Consider the following 18140-nt stretch of genomic DNA (forward strand, 5'->3'; position numbering starts at 1 on the left):
CACATTCAAACTGATCCAGAGTTCACTTCAACTGAACCGAAATCGAGGTTTGGAGGATCAGAGGTCAATTAGCATTCGCACAAACCAACTGGACCAAACTTTCTAGACAACTGGATTGGACTCGGATTGAGCCAGACCAGAGTCGGATCGAAGCAGACCGGACCGGTCGGATTAGACCGGACAGGGGACCGGAGTAGACCGACCGAGTCGTATTAGACCGGACCGGAGTCGGATTGGACTGGATTGGAGTCGGATTGGACCAGACCGGAGTCGGATCGAAGCAGACCGGACCGGAGTCGGATTAGACCGGACCGGAGTCGGATTAGACCGGACCGGAGTCGAATTAGACCGGATCGGAGTCGGTTTTGACCGGACCGGGTCGGATTAGACCGGACCGGAGTCGGATTAGACCGGACCGGAGTCGGATTAGACCGGACCAGAGTTGGATTGGACTGGATTGGAGTCGGATTGGACCAGACCGGAGTCGGATCGAAGCAGACCGGACCGGAGTCGGATTAGACCGGACCGGAGTCGGATTAGACCGGACCAGAGTCGGATTAGACCGGACCGGAGTCGGATTGGACCGGACTGAACAGGCCTGGTGTGAATGAACTATTAGTGTTTTTTCTTTGTGAAAATTCAAAGCAAATATTGCAGGAATTAGAAAAAGTGTTAAAAATTTGCATTTGCTGGAATAATCAGTGAATCGTTCAGGATTTGAGTGTAATTGTTTCATTTTGTATGAGTAGTTTGTGAGTGAGAAGATAAAGGTTTCCTGTATTGTTGAATATTAATCAAACAGTTAACGTCATTCTAATCAGTTTATAAATTAACAATCGATGACGATTTTTTTGACTGTCATTACGACAAACAACAGAACTTCTAGCGCCCCCTGTGGGAACCAGTGAGACGATTATCTTGTCTCCTTCCTTCAGGGTGTTGAACATCCTAGCAGACTGATACTTGGACTGGTCCGTTTCTTCTCCGTGTGAACACTATGTGAAGCATGCGGCCGGCGGCTCTGGCTGGAGAACAGAATCTGTTTTCTTTCTTCTCTTATCAGGACTGGGAGCGTCGGGGGAAAGCAGTCTGGTTCCGTGCTTTGAGCCGCCATATTGTTTGGGTTTTTGGCTGATTGATTGGGTTCGCCGGCAGGAAGACGGGAAGCCGAGCTAAAGTTTTGCATTGTTAAAGCAGCCTGGATGCCGATGTTTTCTCTTCATCAGATGTTTGAAATCAGACCGTAATGCTCCTCCATCCTGTCCTGCAAACAGCAGCTGTGGTCCTGCTCTCCACGATGGATTATTAATATTTCTGGTGATGTTTGTTCTGGAACGCAGTGCAGCGCTCATTAATCGGAGAGACAGATTGAATCAGAACATCTGGTACCAAAGTCAGGAGGAAACTCCTCATGCATCAGGAAAACAGGGAGTCTGTCTGTTTAATGAACCTGAGGTTCAGTGAAGATGCATCCATAAGAACAGAGACCAACGAGCAAAAATGGATTTAAGGGCTGCAGAGTCAGTGCTGCAGCCTCACAGCTATCTGGCTTTAAATTTACTTTTTTTAATTATGATCATTTATCTTCTATGGTGGTTCACAGGTATACACATGATGTAAAACACAAGAATGATTCAAACTCTAAGAGACAAAAACAGAAAAACAAATTGAACAAAAACTGCCCTAAAAACAGGAAGTACAGAACGGAAGTCCTCCTGCCCACCAGGGGGAGTCGACACCACACTCCCAGTAAAGACAGGATGACCAGAAGAAACCTGGACTCAGGCTGATCAAATGGCTGAAAAGCTTTTCAGATATCAGTCTATTGATGATTATTGATTAGGTTTAAATTTCCAAAATGTTGACAAACTGATGATGCGTTTCCTGTTTTCTCCGTTTCCTCTCAGTCTGTGTTTTTGTATTAAGCAGTTATGAGGCAGTTATGAGGCAGTTATGAGGCAGCTATGAGGCAGTTATGAGGCGGTTATCAGGCGGTTATGAGGCAGTTATGAGGCAGTTATGAGGCAGTTATGAGGCGGTTATCAGGCGGTTATGAGGCAGTTATGAGGCAGTTATGAGGCGGTTATGAGGCAGTTATGAGGCGGTTATCAGGTAGTTATGAGGCAGTTGAGGCAGTTATGAGGCGGTTATGAGGCAGTTATGAGGCAGCTATGAGGCAGTTATGAGGCGGTTATCAGGCGGTTATGAGGCAGTTATGAGGCGGTTATGAGGCAGTTATGAGGCGGTTATCAGGCAGTTATGAGGCAGTTATGAGGCGGTTATGAGGCAGTTATGAGGCGGTTATGAGGCGGTTATCAGGCAGTTATGAGGCGGTTATCAGGCAGTTATGAGGCGGTTATCAGGCAGTTATGAGGCGGTTATGAGGCGGTTATGAGGCAGCTATGAGGCAGCTATGAGGCGGTTATGAGGCGGTTATGAGGCGGTTATGAGGCAGTTATGAGGCGGTTTGAGGCAGTTATGAGGCGGTTATCAGGCAGTTATGAGGCGGTTATGAGGCAGCTATGAGGCGGTTATGAGGCGGTTATGAGGCAGTTATGAGGCGGTTATCAGGCAGTTATGAGGCGGTTATGAGGCAGTTATGAGGCGGTTATGAGGCAGTTATGAGGCAGTTATGAGGCGGTTATGAGGCAGTTATGAGGCAGTTATGAGGCGGTTATGAGGCAGTTATGAGGCGGTTATGAGGCGGTTATGAGGCGGTTATGAGGCGGTTATGAGGCGGTTATGAGGCAGTTATGAGGCGGTTATGAGGCAGTTATGAGGCGGTTATCAGGCAGTTATGAGGCGGTTATGAGGCGGTTATGAGGCGGTTATGAGGCGGTTATGAGGCGGTTATGAGGTTATGAGGCAGTTATGAGGCAGTTATGAGGCGGTTATGAGGCAGTTATGAGGCAGTTATGAGGCAGTTATGAGGCGGTTATGAGGCGGTTATGAGGCGGTTATGAGGCGGTTATGAGGCAGTTATGAGGCAGTTATGAGGCGGTTATGAGGCAGTTATGAGGCGGTTATGAGGCGGTTATGAGGCGGTTATGAGGCAGTTGAGGCGCGGTGGTTAAACCTGAAAATGTTGCTGCCACGTTACTCAGCAGGCTGTTGCCAGGCAACCAAAGAGTGAGCGAAGCCTTTCCTCTGCCTACTTCCCCCAGAATGCTTTGCGGTTCTGGATTGGAGTTCAGTGAAATTATTCAGCATTCTGTCAGCCATATTAGCTATTGATATTGATCACATTTTGTGCGATAGATAATCAGGCCAGATATTGGGATCTGGGCTGATTTATCGGCGTACTCCTGAGTATGACAGACTCTAGACGCCCCCTGGTGGGCGGGAGGCCTTCCGGTTGGTGGAGGGGTTTTATATTCACTGATGTTTTTTTTGCCATTTGCAGCATTTTATCTTCCATCTCCTGCAGTCGAAGCATTTTCAGTTGCATTAGTTGTTTTGTTTGCATCATTGATGTGTTTCCATGTTTTCACCTGGTCAACGTTGTGATTTTAACCAGCTAGTAAAAAGGTCCATGTTGGGTAACTGGTCCATGAACTCTGACCTGTGTGAGGTTCCCTCCAACCACTGACCGGAGGACGCAGTGGTTGGTCCAGGTAAAGCACAGCTCCAAGCTCAGATTGAAGATAAATTGTGTCATTGCAGTGACTTCAGGAATAATCACAAACCTTCAAGTATAGCAGGAGGTCACACCATGTGACCTCCTGACCCCTGATTCGCCACGCCATTTGGTTAAACCTGCTGTTCTTATCGAATGAATCAGCTTCTGGTCGTCTGACTCTGGGTTGTAAAATTGCTGCTGAAGCAGGACAGGACCTTCACCACAACATGAAAGCTCTCCACAGGTGTGGACCCAAAGAACCAGTCCAGCTCCAGTAGAACCGGGTGTCTGTCATTCAGAACCGCTGAGTCTGGTTCCGGTTTCCAGGAGCAAGACGCAGTTTAGACCCATTTAATTAATTAAACCAATAAAAATACCAAACAGCTTGGATCTAAAGATGGCTGATATGAACAAAAAGTTTATCACCATTTTTTAAACTGACGCTCCAAACTGCAGGTTCTGTTAGGAACATTTGGACCAAACAGGTTTTTAAGACCTTCAAATAGAAAATAAACTAAAAAAAGTGGGATTATAATAAAAAAAGCATCTCTTCTAATAAATTTACCCAGAACATTCCTGGAAGTGTCTTGATGGTTTATTTATTTCAGTCTTTTTGCTTTGTCGGCTTTTACCAAATCAATGCAGATCTCTGGAAACAAACTGGAGCTGACTGGTGCAGTAAACACATCCCAGCAAGGCAGCGGCCATCATGGCCGAAACAAAGATAAAAGAGAAACACACGCAACACGCACAAGAGCTCCGTTTAGGGACGTAAATCACTCCCTCAGACATGGCGAACAGTGTTTGGACTCCGTCGCTTTCATGCCCTCTGCTCCGTTACGCTCAATAAATCTCAGGCTTTCCAAAGGTTTCCCTTCAGGGATGCGGAGGAGCCATAAGTTTCCCACAGATCGGTCAGTTCTGCAGGAAAAACGTCGTTTAAAGAGGCAGGAACTGACGGATGGCGAAACGCAATCTGGACAACTGAGATTACATGTAGAAGCTTTAAGACTCCTAAAGCAGCGATTGCCAGTGATGGTCTGGTCACACGGACACTGACTTTCAGCGCTGCGTCGGGTTCTGATGATATAAGAGCCGGCGCTGGCACAGTCAGCCGTGACGGGCCCAGAGGAGCCTCTGGTACCACTTACACTTCACAAATTGAATTTACACACCGAATACTTGAGCTGGGCTTTGCCAGATGCAAAGATCTGGATAAACATGAAAGCTCTCAGAGCAGCGATGTGTTTGTGCTGCCAGAGTTCAGATCCAGAAAGGTTTTTTTTAGCCTCCTGGCATCGCTCTCCTGTCCTCAGTGAAACCAGCTAACCTGCACGCTAACCGTTTCTCTGCTCACAGCAAAGCTCTCCAGCATTAACTAACTAATGAGTCAGTTTATCATCGATGCGTTTCGAGTTTCTGGAACAAAGCACATCATTAGCGGGGGTTTTTAGACGTATTTAGACCTGCAGAATGACATAAATCCCATTAGCCGGCTGTATCTGGAGTTTGTTAGCGGCTAACAGGAAGCTTGCTGCATGTGAGCGCTGAACACGGCTGACACGGACGTTTGTCTACAGGAAATGGGGCCTTGTTTAACACTGTTAACATAAGTATGTATGGTATGCAACAACACAATTATCCCTTATTATATTACACTCATTTGAATACAGCCGATAAGCATCAGCGTGCGTTCCTCCTCCTAACGCAGCACAGCGCCGGGACAAAGGCCCTGTGTGGCTTTCATCTGGACACATTCACTGTCATTTACTTTCTTTGGCTTCATGGCTGTAATGTATACTAATAAATGCCAACTTATTTAATGGGAGTAATAAACAAGGAGCCTAAGATGGCGTCCGTTTACTGGTACTTTGGGTATGAAGCTAACATGCTAACGCTTTCTGATAAAACTAAACAGTTTTATAACTGTAGCTTAGGGAAGTTTTTCTTCTGGTAAATATTAAATTGGGATTCTCTTGCTATAAATATTTTCTTTATTTTCTCCTGGTTGTGTAGAACAGCAACGTTATCAGCATTTGGAGCGTGAAGCTAACATGCTAACTGTCTAAATGACAGTAGCCTAAGTACAGCTGTAGCTGTTTGTAGCTGCAGCTAAAGGAAATTTTACTTCAACTAAAAACAAATATTTTAGGTCGTCTTTTCTGTTTTTCAGCAAAAAGTCCATTTTTAAGCTGATAACTTCCGACACGTTGAAGACGCTCCATGAGCAGCGAGCCAGTGAAACTTTGATCTCATCATCACAGAATCTCATAACTTCTTTTCCTCATTAAATCTATTTTCCAATAACTTGAAGATTAGACGTGAACCTATGAAGCTGTGGGGGGATCGTCCTGCTGCTGCCATGAATCATGAGTTGGTCATGGGTGAATCACACGCCTCAATTTAAATCTGATTGGCCGTGTCTACCAGCAGAGTTCTCCGATTAGATTAGCTGAAGGTTTGAGTCTTTTTCACACTTTGGTTTCCTCCAGTGGGGTCGCGGTTCAGACTCTCTGGGTTTGATCCTGGTTAAGTTTACATTTTAAGAGAGTTAAACCTCAGAAATAATAGAGTGAACATTGAATAAAGAATAAATGTATTATTGACTTCAAATTTTACCTTTTTTTGTTGCAAAAATAGATTGTAAATTGTTCTTCTACTTAGTTTGTATTTTATTTAGGTAAAAATGTCTAGTACCATAATAATGCACTAATAATAAACATTCATTAAGTTTTAAGTCAGTGAACCAATCGGGCTGCAGCATCAACCAAATATTGATGGAACATTTTTTTGACTGTTTGCTCCCCCTGGTGGTCTGGAGGACTTTCATTTTGTGGAATGAGTTTGCAACATAAATTGTTCTTGCATTTTCTGTTGCATTTTTGTTTATTGCAGGTTTTTCTTTAATTTTCTGGGCTCTGTGGTGTCATTTTGTTTAGATTTGGGTTTTTTGTGTGTTTTGGATCAGTTGGTTGCAGTTGGGTCTTGGACTCAGGCTGGTTGTGTTCAACCCTCCTCTTTGCCATCTTGGATTCTGTTATAGAAAACCCAGAAAGAAGAAATGTTTGTTGAGAGGAACAAAGAACTGTTCGTGGTGAGTGATTGGGTGAATGTTGACTTTAATACAAACTATTTACAGTTCCTTTAGCATCGCTTCAGTCCCAGCTGCTGCTTGGTTTTCCTGGTTCTGCTCCAGGTTCTCTTTGTTTCATGTGGATTTCTTCGATTTCTCTGCTTCAGGGAGACATTTAGTTTGTCAAAACAACTCCTAGTTCAGTTGTCTCTGCTTTTTATCCCGTCACCTCAACCTGAATCCTGTTGTCTTGCAGGCGTGTAAGCAGATACTGTAAATATTTTGTCGGTATCTCGGCCTGTGATGGTTTGCTTTCTGCAGGTGGATGGGCTGTCAACGGCGCGACGTGCAAACATGGAAACAGAGCAGACCTGCTGAGTCCGCTGCGATAAGAGCTGACTTATTCAGGAATAACTTGAAGATGGATGTAATACTGCGTCCACTGCACATCCATGCATCACGATGTTTCCACGTCGCAGCCTGCTTCAAACCGAAGCGCAGCGGCTCCTCCAGCAGAAACACAGAATGTGATTAGGGTCATTTCCTGTTTAGAGAGAGCATTCCTGTAATCCAGATGGAGAAGCAGCCATAAAGACACACAGAAGTGACTCACATGTTTCTGTGTCGTGGTTTTCCTGCTGCTTTAGCATCACCTGCTGCCCGTTTCCACCTGGTTTCCTTTAAGCGCTGCTGATCCATAATCCTGATCAACTCTTAAAGGTTTCCTTTGGATCATCGTTTAACGTTGGACAGATCTGCTGTTGGACCCTAACAGTTATTTCAGGTGGTTTTAGTAGTGATGCTTTCAATGTTTGGAGTTTGGTGACAAAAACCAGATAAAACTCAAATTTTTTGGCATATTTTTTTTCTCTTACCCTCCAAGCTGCCATGTACGTTTAGCTCAAGGTGAAGCTTCAACTTATATGTTCAATAAATCAGTAAAACTTTTATTTGTGCTTACACATGATGAAAACCTGAAAACCAGGGTATTCAGAAAGTTGAGTGGAAGGAAAAAGTGAATCACCAAGAAGGATAACATGGTTGACATTAGCGCTTTAGCGTAAGCTTCTGCTATACACTGTATTGGGCTAGTGCTTTAGCATCGGCTAACGTTTATTATTTGTGTTTGAGGCTTAGCATCGCTAATATTTAGTTAGCTGTACTAATATTTAGTTAGCTGTGCTAATATTTAGTTAGCTGTGCTAATATTTAGTTAGCTGTGCTAATATTTAGTTTGCTGTACTAATATTTAGTTAGCTGTGCTAATATTTAGTTAGCGGTGCTAATATTTAGTTAGCTGTGCTAATATTTAGTTAGCGGTGCTAATTGAGAACGAGGAAAATATGAATTTCTGAAAAATGATGTTATCATTAAGATGTTTAGTCTCCTAGTTTCTTCATGTTTTCCTTCCGAGGAGCCGAACGCTTCGGCTTTTCTGTGTTTTAGATTTTTGCTGCTCTTTGCTCGTCTTTCTATCTGCTAAAGAAAAACTGTCATCAGATGAAAACATCAGTCATGACTTTTTAAAAGCTATTTTAGGAAAATAACTTGATGTCTGTCACCCTACTGTAAATCATCCACTGTAACCAGATTATTATTTGATCAATTCAAACTAAAACAATCAGAAACTGGTTACAGGTTGACCTGTCACATGACAAATTATTCTGCATGATAAAGTTATCGTGATAAATGATAACATTGTTGCTCTGAGACCTTTTTCCAGTAATATAATTGTAATGTCATAATAATAATAATGCAAGAAGGCATTCTCCACTTTAAATTCTAATGAACATTTAATTGGAACTGGAAATAAATAATCAGAACAACAAAAACAGCAAATAAGAGTAATAATGAAGCTTCATAAAATGGAACTCGGCTTTTTTAAATTGATCAATCAACAGTTTAAAACTGAAGGTTTTCTGACCCAACAGAGGTAATCAGGTTAGTTAAACAGATTTATTTGAGTTTAAAGAGCCAAACGTCAGAAACCTGGAAAACTGTAGACGTGACCAGGAGCTGGACTCCTGGTGCAGCTGTGATTCTGGTGGACACGTCTCGGTTTGCTGGACGGTTTTCAGACTGCATGCAGCCGTTGCTGCAGCCGCGTCGCTGCAGCCGTCGCTGCAGCCGTTGCTGCAGCCGCGTCGCTGCAGCCGCGTCGCTCATGAAGCGGCGTGATTAGTGTGGGATAGAGGAGATGAGAGCCGGCCTGGGGAAAGCTGCGGCGTCCTGCTGGAGTCATAAAAACGGTTTTAAAGGAGCATCAAACCGTCGACTCCTATCAGTCACCGCTGATAAAATCTCAGCCGAAAATAAAGTTTGCAGGATTTTTTTCTTCCAGTGTTTGACAGGAAAGGAACATTCTGTGTGCATGGATTCTCATCAGGATGGATCTCATCGTTTTCTATCATTTCAGTCCTGGTTAAATGCCATTATCGTCGAGTTCTTCCTGTTTATGGCGGCGCTGACCTGGACCGCAGCCGGGTGCTAATCGGATCAACTGGGCCATCATGAGGCCTTCTGGCTCAGAATCATGAAGGTCTGTCAGAAAAAAAAACGGAAGAAAGAAAATAAACAGGAAGAGAAAAACTGACAGAAAATGAAAACATCAAAGCTGCTCTTTGTGACCACCGGAGGGCGCCAGGCCAAACATTTAAAGACACATCAACACATTTTGGCTGCAAAGAATAAGACAACATTTTCATCTGTGTTGTTGGCTGTTCCTGACCAGAAGTTTACATACACCCAGTGTAAAGACTCAGCCACGTTTTCTCCTTCCATCTGAAGTGAAATCAGAACAAATTCTCCTGTTTTCAGTTTGTTAGAATCACCAGAATTAATCCTATCATCATTTTCAAAGATACATATTTTTTGTAACTTTATTTGATTATCAGGATTGTTTCAGCTGGATGATTGGGTCAAACCTTTTCCAGAAGATTCTCCCAGCAGTTTGCTGGAGTTCTGGTCCGTTCCTCCTGGCAGAACCGCTGGATCCGGCCTAATGTTTGGGTCGGAGCTTCGGGTTTGGACACCAATCTGTGCCCAAGCTTTGACTTCCTGTCTGATGTCTTTGGATGTTGTTCAATATTTTCACAAAACATCATTTGCTCATGATGTTAAGTTTATTTAGTGCACCAGTAAAACATCCCCACAGCATGATGCTGCCACCACCATACTTCACAGTGAGGATAGTTTGGTCCTCTGGTTGTCATCAGAGCGGACTGGAGCAGCTGTTTTTAAAGACCAGGACGTCTCTAAAAACAAAGATCCTGGTCCAGTTGTCCGGTCCGGGTGTTTCTGTTGGAGTCATGGCTTCCTCCTCGCTGAGCGGCTCACTGCAGGACGCGCTTCAGTCCGGTTCACTCAGACAGAAGCAAAACAGAAAATGTCTTCTAAAGACACGTAAAGTCATTGCAATTCAGTCACCAAACGATCAACTGATGCCAGGCGTCAAGCATTTTGCTCCATTAGTTACTGACCAGACTTTGACTGGACCAGACTTTGACTGGACCAAACTGGACCAGACTTTGACTGGACCAAACTGGACCAGACTATGACTGGACCAGACTGGGACTGGACCGGAGCGGACTGGAGCAGCTGGTTCGTTTTATTTCCTTTGACTTTCCCACTGGGTCGAACCAGAACATGCAGCAGTAAAAGACTTTCTGTTCGACCCAAACATCGGTTCCGGTTTTGGTTGGTCTATCAGAAGCTAAAAGTTTTGGCCAAAGTCATGCAGCCTGATTCTGACCAAATGTAAATGAACTTCTGAATCTGTAGAAAGTTTGATTAAATCTTTTAGAAATGTCGTCGCTTTGCCAAATAGACGTAAGGTCAGTGATTCTGACCTGAGACGTTTGATGAACGGCAGACATTTTGAACCATTCTGCTTGTTTCTCATCCATCTGATCGCAGAGCAGCAGCTGACCAATGGGCTTTCTGTTTGTTTCCAGGTGTCGTCTTCTTGTGTTCCAGCCACAAACTACGAGCTGGTGAGTCTGAACTTTGACTGTTCCTCGTTTTGTTGATGTTTCTGTTGCTGAATTCGCTCTGAGTGTGCTGTGTGACGTAGCGTCAGTAGAAGCGCAGTGTGTTTGGAGAGGACGACTCGGGCTGCGTTGCCTTTTTTGGTATGGCTTTAAGAAGCCGTGTTGGACTTGGATGGGATTCCTCACATGTTGTGTGTTTAAGTGGTTTTGGGTGCCTGACAAACCAAAGCAAATATCCCCTGCACTTTACTGCCCTTACAGAGAAAACGTCTGGGTTTTCTTTCAATAAAGCTGCCATAATTAATCAGGAACATGTTGTTATCCTCACAGATGCTTTTTGCTCGAGATGTTTTCTGCATGAAGACATCTGGTTGAGATGTGCACAGGGAGGTGGGGGTGAAATTCACTTCTACCTTTCTGAGCTCACTCTCCCACAACCAAACCGGCAAATTCTCTGTTCGCTGAAGGAAACGGGAACCATAAACCGCTCTGCCAGGAATCTGCCGACTAATCATAACGTTTTGTCCCTAAACTTAACGATGAAACTCACGGGTAACCCTCAAGTCATTTTCACACCAAACCAGAACAGGAACGTTTGTAGGAAATTGATGTTTCATCACAGTTAAATAGTTATACAAACCCCAAGGAGAGCCTGCGGACCAATCCAAGCCCGGTTATTTTCATCCCAACTGAAAGTCATTGCTTGACCTTAAACTTGTGTTTTAGTGCTGAAACCCAACAAAGATTAAATTCTCATCTGTAAATCTTCCCATAAATCTGTTGTCTGACTCTAACCCAGACGCTTTCCAAGCCAAACCTCAACAACTGGCTCTGTGGCCGAAACCCAACCATGACACTGTCGCCTCAGCAGGAAGCTCTTTCTCACTCCAAGCAAGTTTTCCTTCAAAACGTAAACAGCTGCTGCATCTTTAATGTGTTTCTGCATTTATTGTCACATTTAGAAATCCTAACAAGGACATTGACAGGAACCAGGAACTGTTGCCTGATTTTAACATTAATGTCTGAGGCTGACCTGCATGTTTTATTCCCTACATCTAATAAACTGATTCCTGATGCTGCTGATTCATGGAAGACCTGACATGTTGCCAGTTTTGACTGATCCTAACCGGACAGATTTAGCTCTTCGGTCTCTCCTGGACCTGGTTGCTCAACACTAACAGTCATGTTTTAGTTGCCTTGTCCCAACTTATCAGTTTGTTTTACAATTTAACTAGAAAACTGTCTATTGTCACCTAATTCCAACCAAGTGACCTTAGACCTTAAAACAAACCCAGACACTGCTGCCCAGACATAACCAACCGAGAAAATCATCAAAACTTCACCTGGAAAACTCATTTCCAGGTCTTCATTTGGCAGTTAAAGTCAATCAAATCAACTTGTTCTAACCAAGCAGTTTTATTTCTCAAGCCCAGCAGAGATCCATTGGACCTCACTTGGCCGCTAGAGTCCGACAACTGAACATCTGTGGCCTTCAACGGACCGAGTGGTTTCAGAACCAAGTCCTTCACCAGTTGGGTTTAGTCTTTAAATCCAACAACAAACTGTCTCCCAGTCCTGATTCAGCAGTTTTAGTCCTTAAACCCAACCAGAGACTTCCAGAACCGGGACGGGTCGTACAGAACCGGGACGGGTCGCACAGAACCGGGACGGGTCGTACAGAACCGGGACGGGTCGCACAGAACCGGGACGGGTTACATGTAGTCTGGATGATGACAACAGCAGGGAATTTCTCAGTTTGGTGTTTCCATGCGTAATGTAGGTGAGTAAGACATTCCTGGAGCTTTACAGTATCTGTCACTTCCCAGCATGCATCAGGAGCTGGATGACGCGCTGCGTCTCCACGGCGTTCCCACCGCTCCTTGTTTGGCAGATTCCTGCTCTCGCTGCCGGAGCAGAGATGATTTAGTGATGCGTTCAGGTGCCGTCTGATTACAGCCGCCATATTTTACCTTCCTGCAGGGAAAATGTTGGCAGCAAATGTGAATCTTTTCTCGTCTAAATCCTCAAAATTCCAGGGATTTGGATGAGATTCAGATTCAGCTGATCATAAAAGAAATTAAATATGTTCTCTTTTTTTCTTGCGTTAGCCACAAATGTTATTTATCCGCAGCGTTTCCAGGTCAGCCTGATCCCGGCGATATTCAGCCATGGTGGGAATTCCGACCATCCTGGAAAAATCAAACCTGACGTTCAGAACGACTTGGAAGCCGACCACAGGCAGCAGTCCTGCTTTAAGGACGGGGAGATTAAAGCGAACCTTCAGAGGAGAATCTGGGCCGTCGTGCTGAAGGGTGGAATCATGGGATGTCAGTGCCAGGGAAGAATAATCCGGTTCTGGTTCTAGAACCTTTTGGCTTCTACAGTTCATTACATTTTGATCTCCTTAAGGACGAGAAAGTCGCCATGGTGGTTCAGAAATACCACAGATGTTGGTTGATACTTTTACCGCTCACACTCAGGACACTAACAGAAGCACTTTGCCGCATCTGGTGGTCAGAATGTGAACTACAGCTGGTTAAAGGTGTGTGTGTGTGTGTGTGTGTGTGTGTGTGTGTGTGTGTGTGTGTGTGTGTGTGTGTGTGTGTGTGTGTGTGTGTTGCCTTTGAACTCTTTTCTGGTGTTTAAATGCTTTTCTGATGCACGGGTCCAAAATGACCCATAAGACGATCCTGGTACCTGGTTCTGTTCAGCCCACATGGAAACAAAAACATAAACAAAGTATCACTTTCTCAATGACGCAGCCAATTTAGGAAAAGCATAAGATTTCAAGATGGAAAAAGATTATTTTGGTATTTTTCTACAGCTAAACAACACAAGGGTTAATATGTGATCAAAATGATCAAAGTTCATTTTGATCATTTAATAATTTTAGATATTTAGAGTCACAGATTTCTGGAAAAGAAAATAAGAGGGAAGGAAAACCTTAAGTCTTCTGATTTATTCCTCATCGCATCAGAGGTCCTCCTTCCTTTCTTCCTTCCTTGTCATCTTTCTTTTTCCTGTCCTTTCATCCTTCCTTTTGTTTCCTCTCTTCCCCTGTCTTCTCTGTCCCTTTTCTTGTCTTCTTTTCTCTACCTCCTTTCACTTATTCTGTTCTTCCTTCTTTATTGCCTTTCTTTTTCCTTTCTTTCCTTCCCTCCTCTTTCCTTGCTTCCTCTCTTCCCTTCATCCTTCTTTGATCCCTTCTTTTCTTGTCCTTTCTTTCTCTCTCTTTCCTTCCTTCCCTCCAGCTGTCGTACCTTTGGCCGTATCTCCCTGCTGAACTTCACTGTTTCTAAATGGAAGAACAGGGAATTCTGGGAAGTTGAGTTTGTGGAGTTTTTCCCTGCAGTGTTTGAACCAATCAGAGAATTAAAGTGAATCTAGTTTTAAATCAGTGAAGTTTTTGGGAAACTTCACTGATTTGGTTGTTTTAACCCTTTGTGTCTCACGCTGCCTCTGAAGCAAACATGCAGTTCCTTGTTTGTCCAGCAGAGGGCGCAGCCTGCCTCTCTGGTTTCCAGCACCAGACTGGTTTTGGAGTTTCTATTTCTTCTTGGTTTTAAATATCTGGAGACCCGCCCAGCAGATTTGTTTCCATGGTTACAGGATGCTGTCACTTTAAACACATTTTAGTTCATTAAATGGCCAAAAAACAGGATTTGATATGAAACGTGTTTAAAAGATGGAATGTGCGGGGTTGGGGCAATATGGAGGCGGCACGCCGCGCTCAGTAAGCAGATTATTACTGTAAAATCTGTTTAGTATGAACACAAACATAAACATGCAGATCAAATGTTTCTCATATTTCCCATTAGCATTTCAAGATGGCTGCCATTCTTCAGCCTTTTAAACCAATTGCCACCATAAAACGTCACATGATAACAAATGTGTGAAAGTAAAACAAAGGAAATAATTAACATGGCACTATAAACATTATAAAGAATTTATTTATCTCTGCAATCCGAATCATAAATTCAGCTTAATGTTGTGGGGAACACACAATATTAAGCTAGGAATGCTCATGGAAAGTTGAGTGGAAGGAAAAAATGTTTCCTGCATCACAGCAACTGAAGAATCCTTCCAGCAGGAAGTGAAGTTGGTTTCCTTTTCATAAGCTCTTATTGTTTATCAGAGTTAATCTGAACGTTTTGATCCAGTCCGGCGGTTTGAATCTCCGGGTTCGGTTCTGGAAACTCGGAGCAGAACCGGGTCGGCCTGACAGAGATGTTTCTGTTCTCAGCCGTTTCCCTCAGAGGAGATAAAAACTCATGTTTTCTGTTGGCTGAGTCGTTATTTTTAGTGTCTGACATGAGAAGCTGATGCTCAGCTGACTCGGCTTACGGCCGCGGCGTGACTCCAGAGAACCGGACCGGCTCTTAAAGGAGCAGCTACACATTTTAGGGGCTTTGCTTATGGTTTCTGCTCTGCTGCAGTAAAATCATATTTTTTCCAATTTTCTGATTTAAAATTGGCTTCAGAACCCGATGTAGAGGAAACTTGTTTTAACCAGAAACTTGAATCGGTTTCAAAGTGAAAATCAGTCGACTCGGGGGTTTGGATGACCGGACCGGACCGGACCGGACCGGACTGGACCGGACCGGATCGGACCGCCAGCAGGTGCAAACAGAAGATGGTGCTCCCGGGTCTGAACAGTTTCCACATCATCCTTTGTTAAAATGAAGCAAATCAGTGGAGAAGCTATTTAAAACAAATAAAATTTTTAGTGATAATGAATCAAGTCAAAATGATCAAAATCAATTTTAATCTGCTTAAGTTTTTGTAAAATTATATTTTGAATAAGTCTTTAAAAAATGTTTTATTTAAGAAAGCTCCAGGCGAACCTAACAAAGGTGATTTAAGTTGAAAGAGTTCATGCAGAAACCGATTTTTGTTCAAACTGATGGAACTTTATCAAATTGTTTAAATCAAATGTTTTTGGTTAAATTATCTTTGTCAGTTGAATAATTTAAACAGAATCTTGGAGGCTGCACAAAAAAATCATTTCTGAATCAAATCGATAAACACTTAAAGATTTACATTTTTGTAATCAGGGGTGTTTCTGTTGAGGACAGGAAGTAACTGGCGCTAATGTAGCGGTTTAGTCCTAATGCAGCAGTTTGGTGCTAATGTAGCGGTTTAGCGCTAATGCAGTGGTTTAGCGCTAATGCAGCGGTTTAGCGCTAATGTAGCGGTTTAGCGCTAATGTAGCGGTTTAGCACTAATGTAGCGGTTTAGTGCTAATGTAGCGGTTTAGGGCTAATGCAGCGGTTTAGTGCTAATGCAGCGGTTTAGTGCTAATGCAGCGGTTTAGTGCTAATGCAGAGGTTCAGTGCTAATGCAGCGGTTTAGTGCTAATGCAGCAGTTTAGTGTTAATGCAGCGGTTTAGCGCTAATGCAGCAGTTTAGCGCTAATGCAGCGGTTTAGCGCTAATGCAGCAGTTTAGTGCTAATGCAGCGGTTTAACGCTAATGCAGCAGTTTAGCGCTAATGCAGCAGTTTAGTGCTAATGCAGCAGTTTAGTGCTAATGCAGCGGTTTAGCGCTAATGCAGCAGTTTAGTGCTAATGTAGCGGTTTAGTGCTAATGCAGCAGTTCAGTGCTAATGCAGCAGTTCAGTGCTAATGCAGCGGTTAATGCTAATGCAGCAGTTTAGTGCTAATGCAGCAGTTTAGCGCTAATGCGGAGGTTAACGCTAATGCAGCGGTTAATGCTAATACAGTAGTTTAGCAATACTGCAACATTTTAGCACTAATGCAGCATTTTTAGTGCTAACAGCGTTTTATTTTCATTTGGCATCATTCTTTGATCGCTGCATCGTTTGAATCTGATGAAAGTTGGTTCTGAAACAAGTTATTTAATTTGCCGTTCAGTTGGTCGTTACTATAAAGCTAAAGGTAGCATGAACTGGTTGCTGTGAGCCAATAGCATCCCATAAACATCCCAACATCACTAAAATCCTAATCATCAATATCATCCCTTCACAGACCAGCTTCCTGGGACCAGAGCCTCCAGTTTTCTGATTCGAGTAGTTTTCATCGACTGACTGAAACCTAAACGTTTTTATGTTTTAACTAGAATATTCTGAATGATTCGACTCTGAAGACGTAAACTAAACTTCCTGTGTTTCCCTCCAAATGTGGACCAAACAAAGTTTCTCCGCTGTCGGCTCCAACGCGCTCACACTTCCTCCGGCCATCTGGCTGCAATTACACAAAGAGGAAACGCATGTTGAAGCACCGGGCTGGTCCTGCTGCATAAACACACAACAGGCTGTGTGTGTGTGTGTGTGTGTGTGTGTGTGTGTGTGTGTGTGTGTGTGTGTGTGTGTGTGTGTGTGTGTGTGTGTGTGTGTGTGTGTGTGTGTGTGTGAGATGCCTGTGGCTGCGCGCCGCAGGCTGCATTTAGCACCGCTAACAGCAGCCCGCTGCGTCCTGCAGGCTCCTTCCAGGACTGAAGGGACGAAGGCCGGCGGTTTCTTCTGGGCGTTCGGCGGGTATTCTCGGCCGTTGGGTCAGACTATAATTTACCCCCTGACTTCTGTCTGTTTACGCTGCGGCTCCCTGCAGAGGCAGGTCATGCTGTGGGCCGACGCGGGACGGCCGCTCTGCAGCCTGCCACAAGACAAACATGTTCGAAACTTTGAAACTTGTCATCATCTGTAAATGTTGGCGAAATGAAAACAGCAGCAACAAAAATGTAAAGCAACTTCCTGTTTGCGTCCCGGTTGCTGTGGTAACGGTTCCACCGTCCCAATGTTGGAACAAAACAAACATTTCTTCATCTGAAGATGATGATGTTGCTCATCCAATCACAGCCTCTGTCACAGGCTCCGCCCAGATCTGACACCTGGATCTACTGATGGTGAAACATACGGAGCTACATTGAGGACAAAGTTTCTTTAAAAAGACAGATTGAAAAAAATGATCTGAAACTGAAATAAAACTTGAAAATATGTTTGATATTTTTTTCACTTTCAAATTTCTCTCTTTCTCTCTTGCCGCTCTCTCCATCTCTCTCTCTCGCCCCTTCCTCTCTCTCTCCGTGTTGCTCTATAAGGTAATGGATCTTCTGCTCTTGGCTGATTTTGTCTCTTTGTGTAAATATTTGTCCAGTTCGAAGATTAATGACTTTGACTCACTGAGCGACATCATGGCCGCCGCCGCCGCCGCCGCCCGCCGGCTCGTAAATATGAGCTGATTAAAGGTTCCTGTGGTTTCCAGGTTGATGTAGTTTCCAGGTTGCTGTAGTTTCCAGGTTGCTGTAGTTTCCAGGTTGCTGTAGTTTCCAGGTTGCTGTAGTTTCCAGGTTGATGTAGTTTCCAGGTTGCTGTAGTTTCCAGGTTGCTGTGGTTTCCAGGTTGCTGTGGTTTCCAGGTTGCTGTAGTTTCCAGGTTGCTGTAGTTTCCAGGTTGCTGTGGTTTCCAGGTTGCTGTAGTTTCCAGGTTGCTGTAGTTTCCA

At 43.9% G+C, this 18140-nt stretch overlaps 1 protein-coding gene across 14 annotated transcripts in view; it reads left to right on the forward strand.

Moving 5' to 3' along the window:
• Positions 1 to 18140, forward strand: part of tns1b (tensin 1b) — a 94351-nt gene that overhangs the window by 36050 nt on the left and 40161 nt on the right. For 13 of the 14 annotated variants that reach the window (XM_055052858.1, XM_055052853.1, XM_055052851.1 and 10 more), the window contains one exon: positions 10646 to 10684. The exons of the other annotated variant lie outside the window; for it this stretch is intronic. In XM_055052858.1, coding sequence (XP_054908833.1) covers positions 10646 to 10684 — 39 coding nt within the window. The remainder of the gene's footprint in view (positions 1 to 10645; positions 10685 to 18140) is intronic. 14 annotated transcript variants of the gene reach the window in all.

The sequence above is a fragment of the Poeciliopsis prolifica genome, unplaced genomic scaffold (genome assembly GCF_027474105.1).
Source record: "Poeciliopsis prolifica strain line A6 unplaced genomic scaffold, Auburn_PproV2 SCAFFOLD036, whole genome shotgun sequence".
NCBI lineage: Eukaryota > Metazoa > Chordata > Actinopteri > Cyprinodontiformes > Poeciliidae > Poeciliopsis > Poeciliopsis prolifica.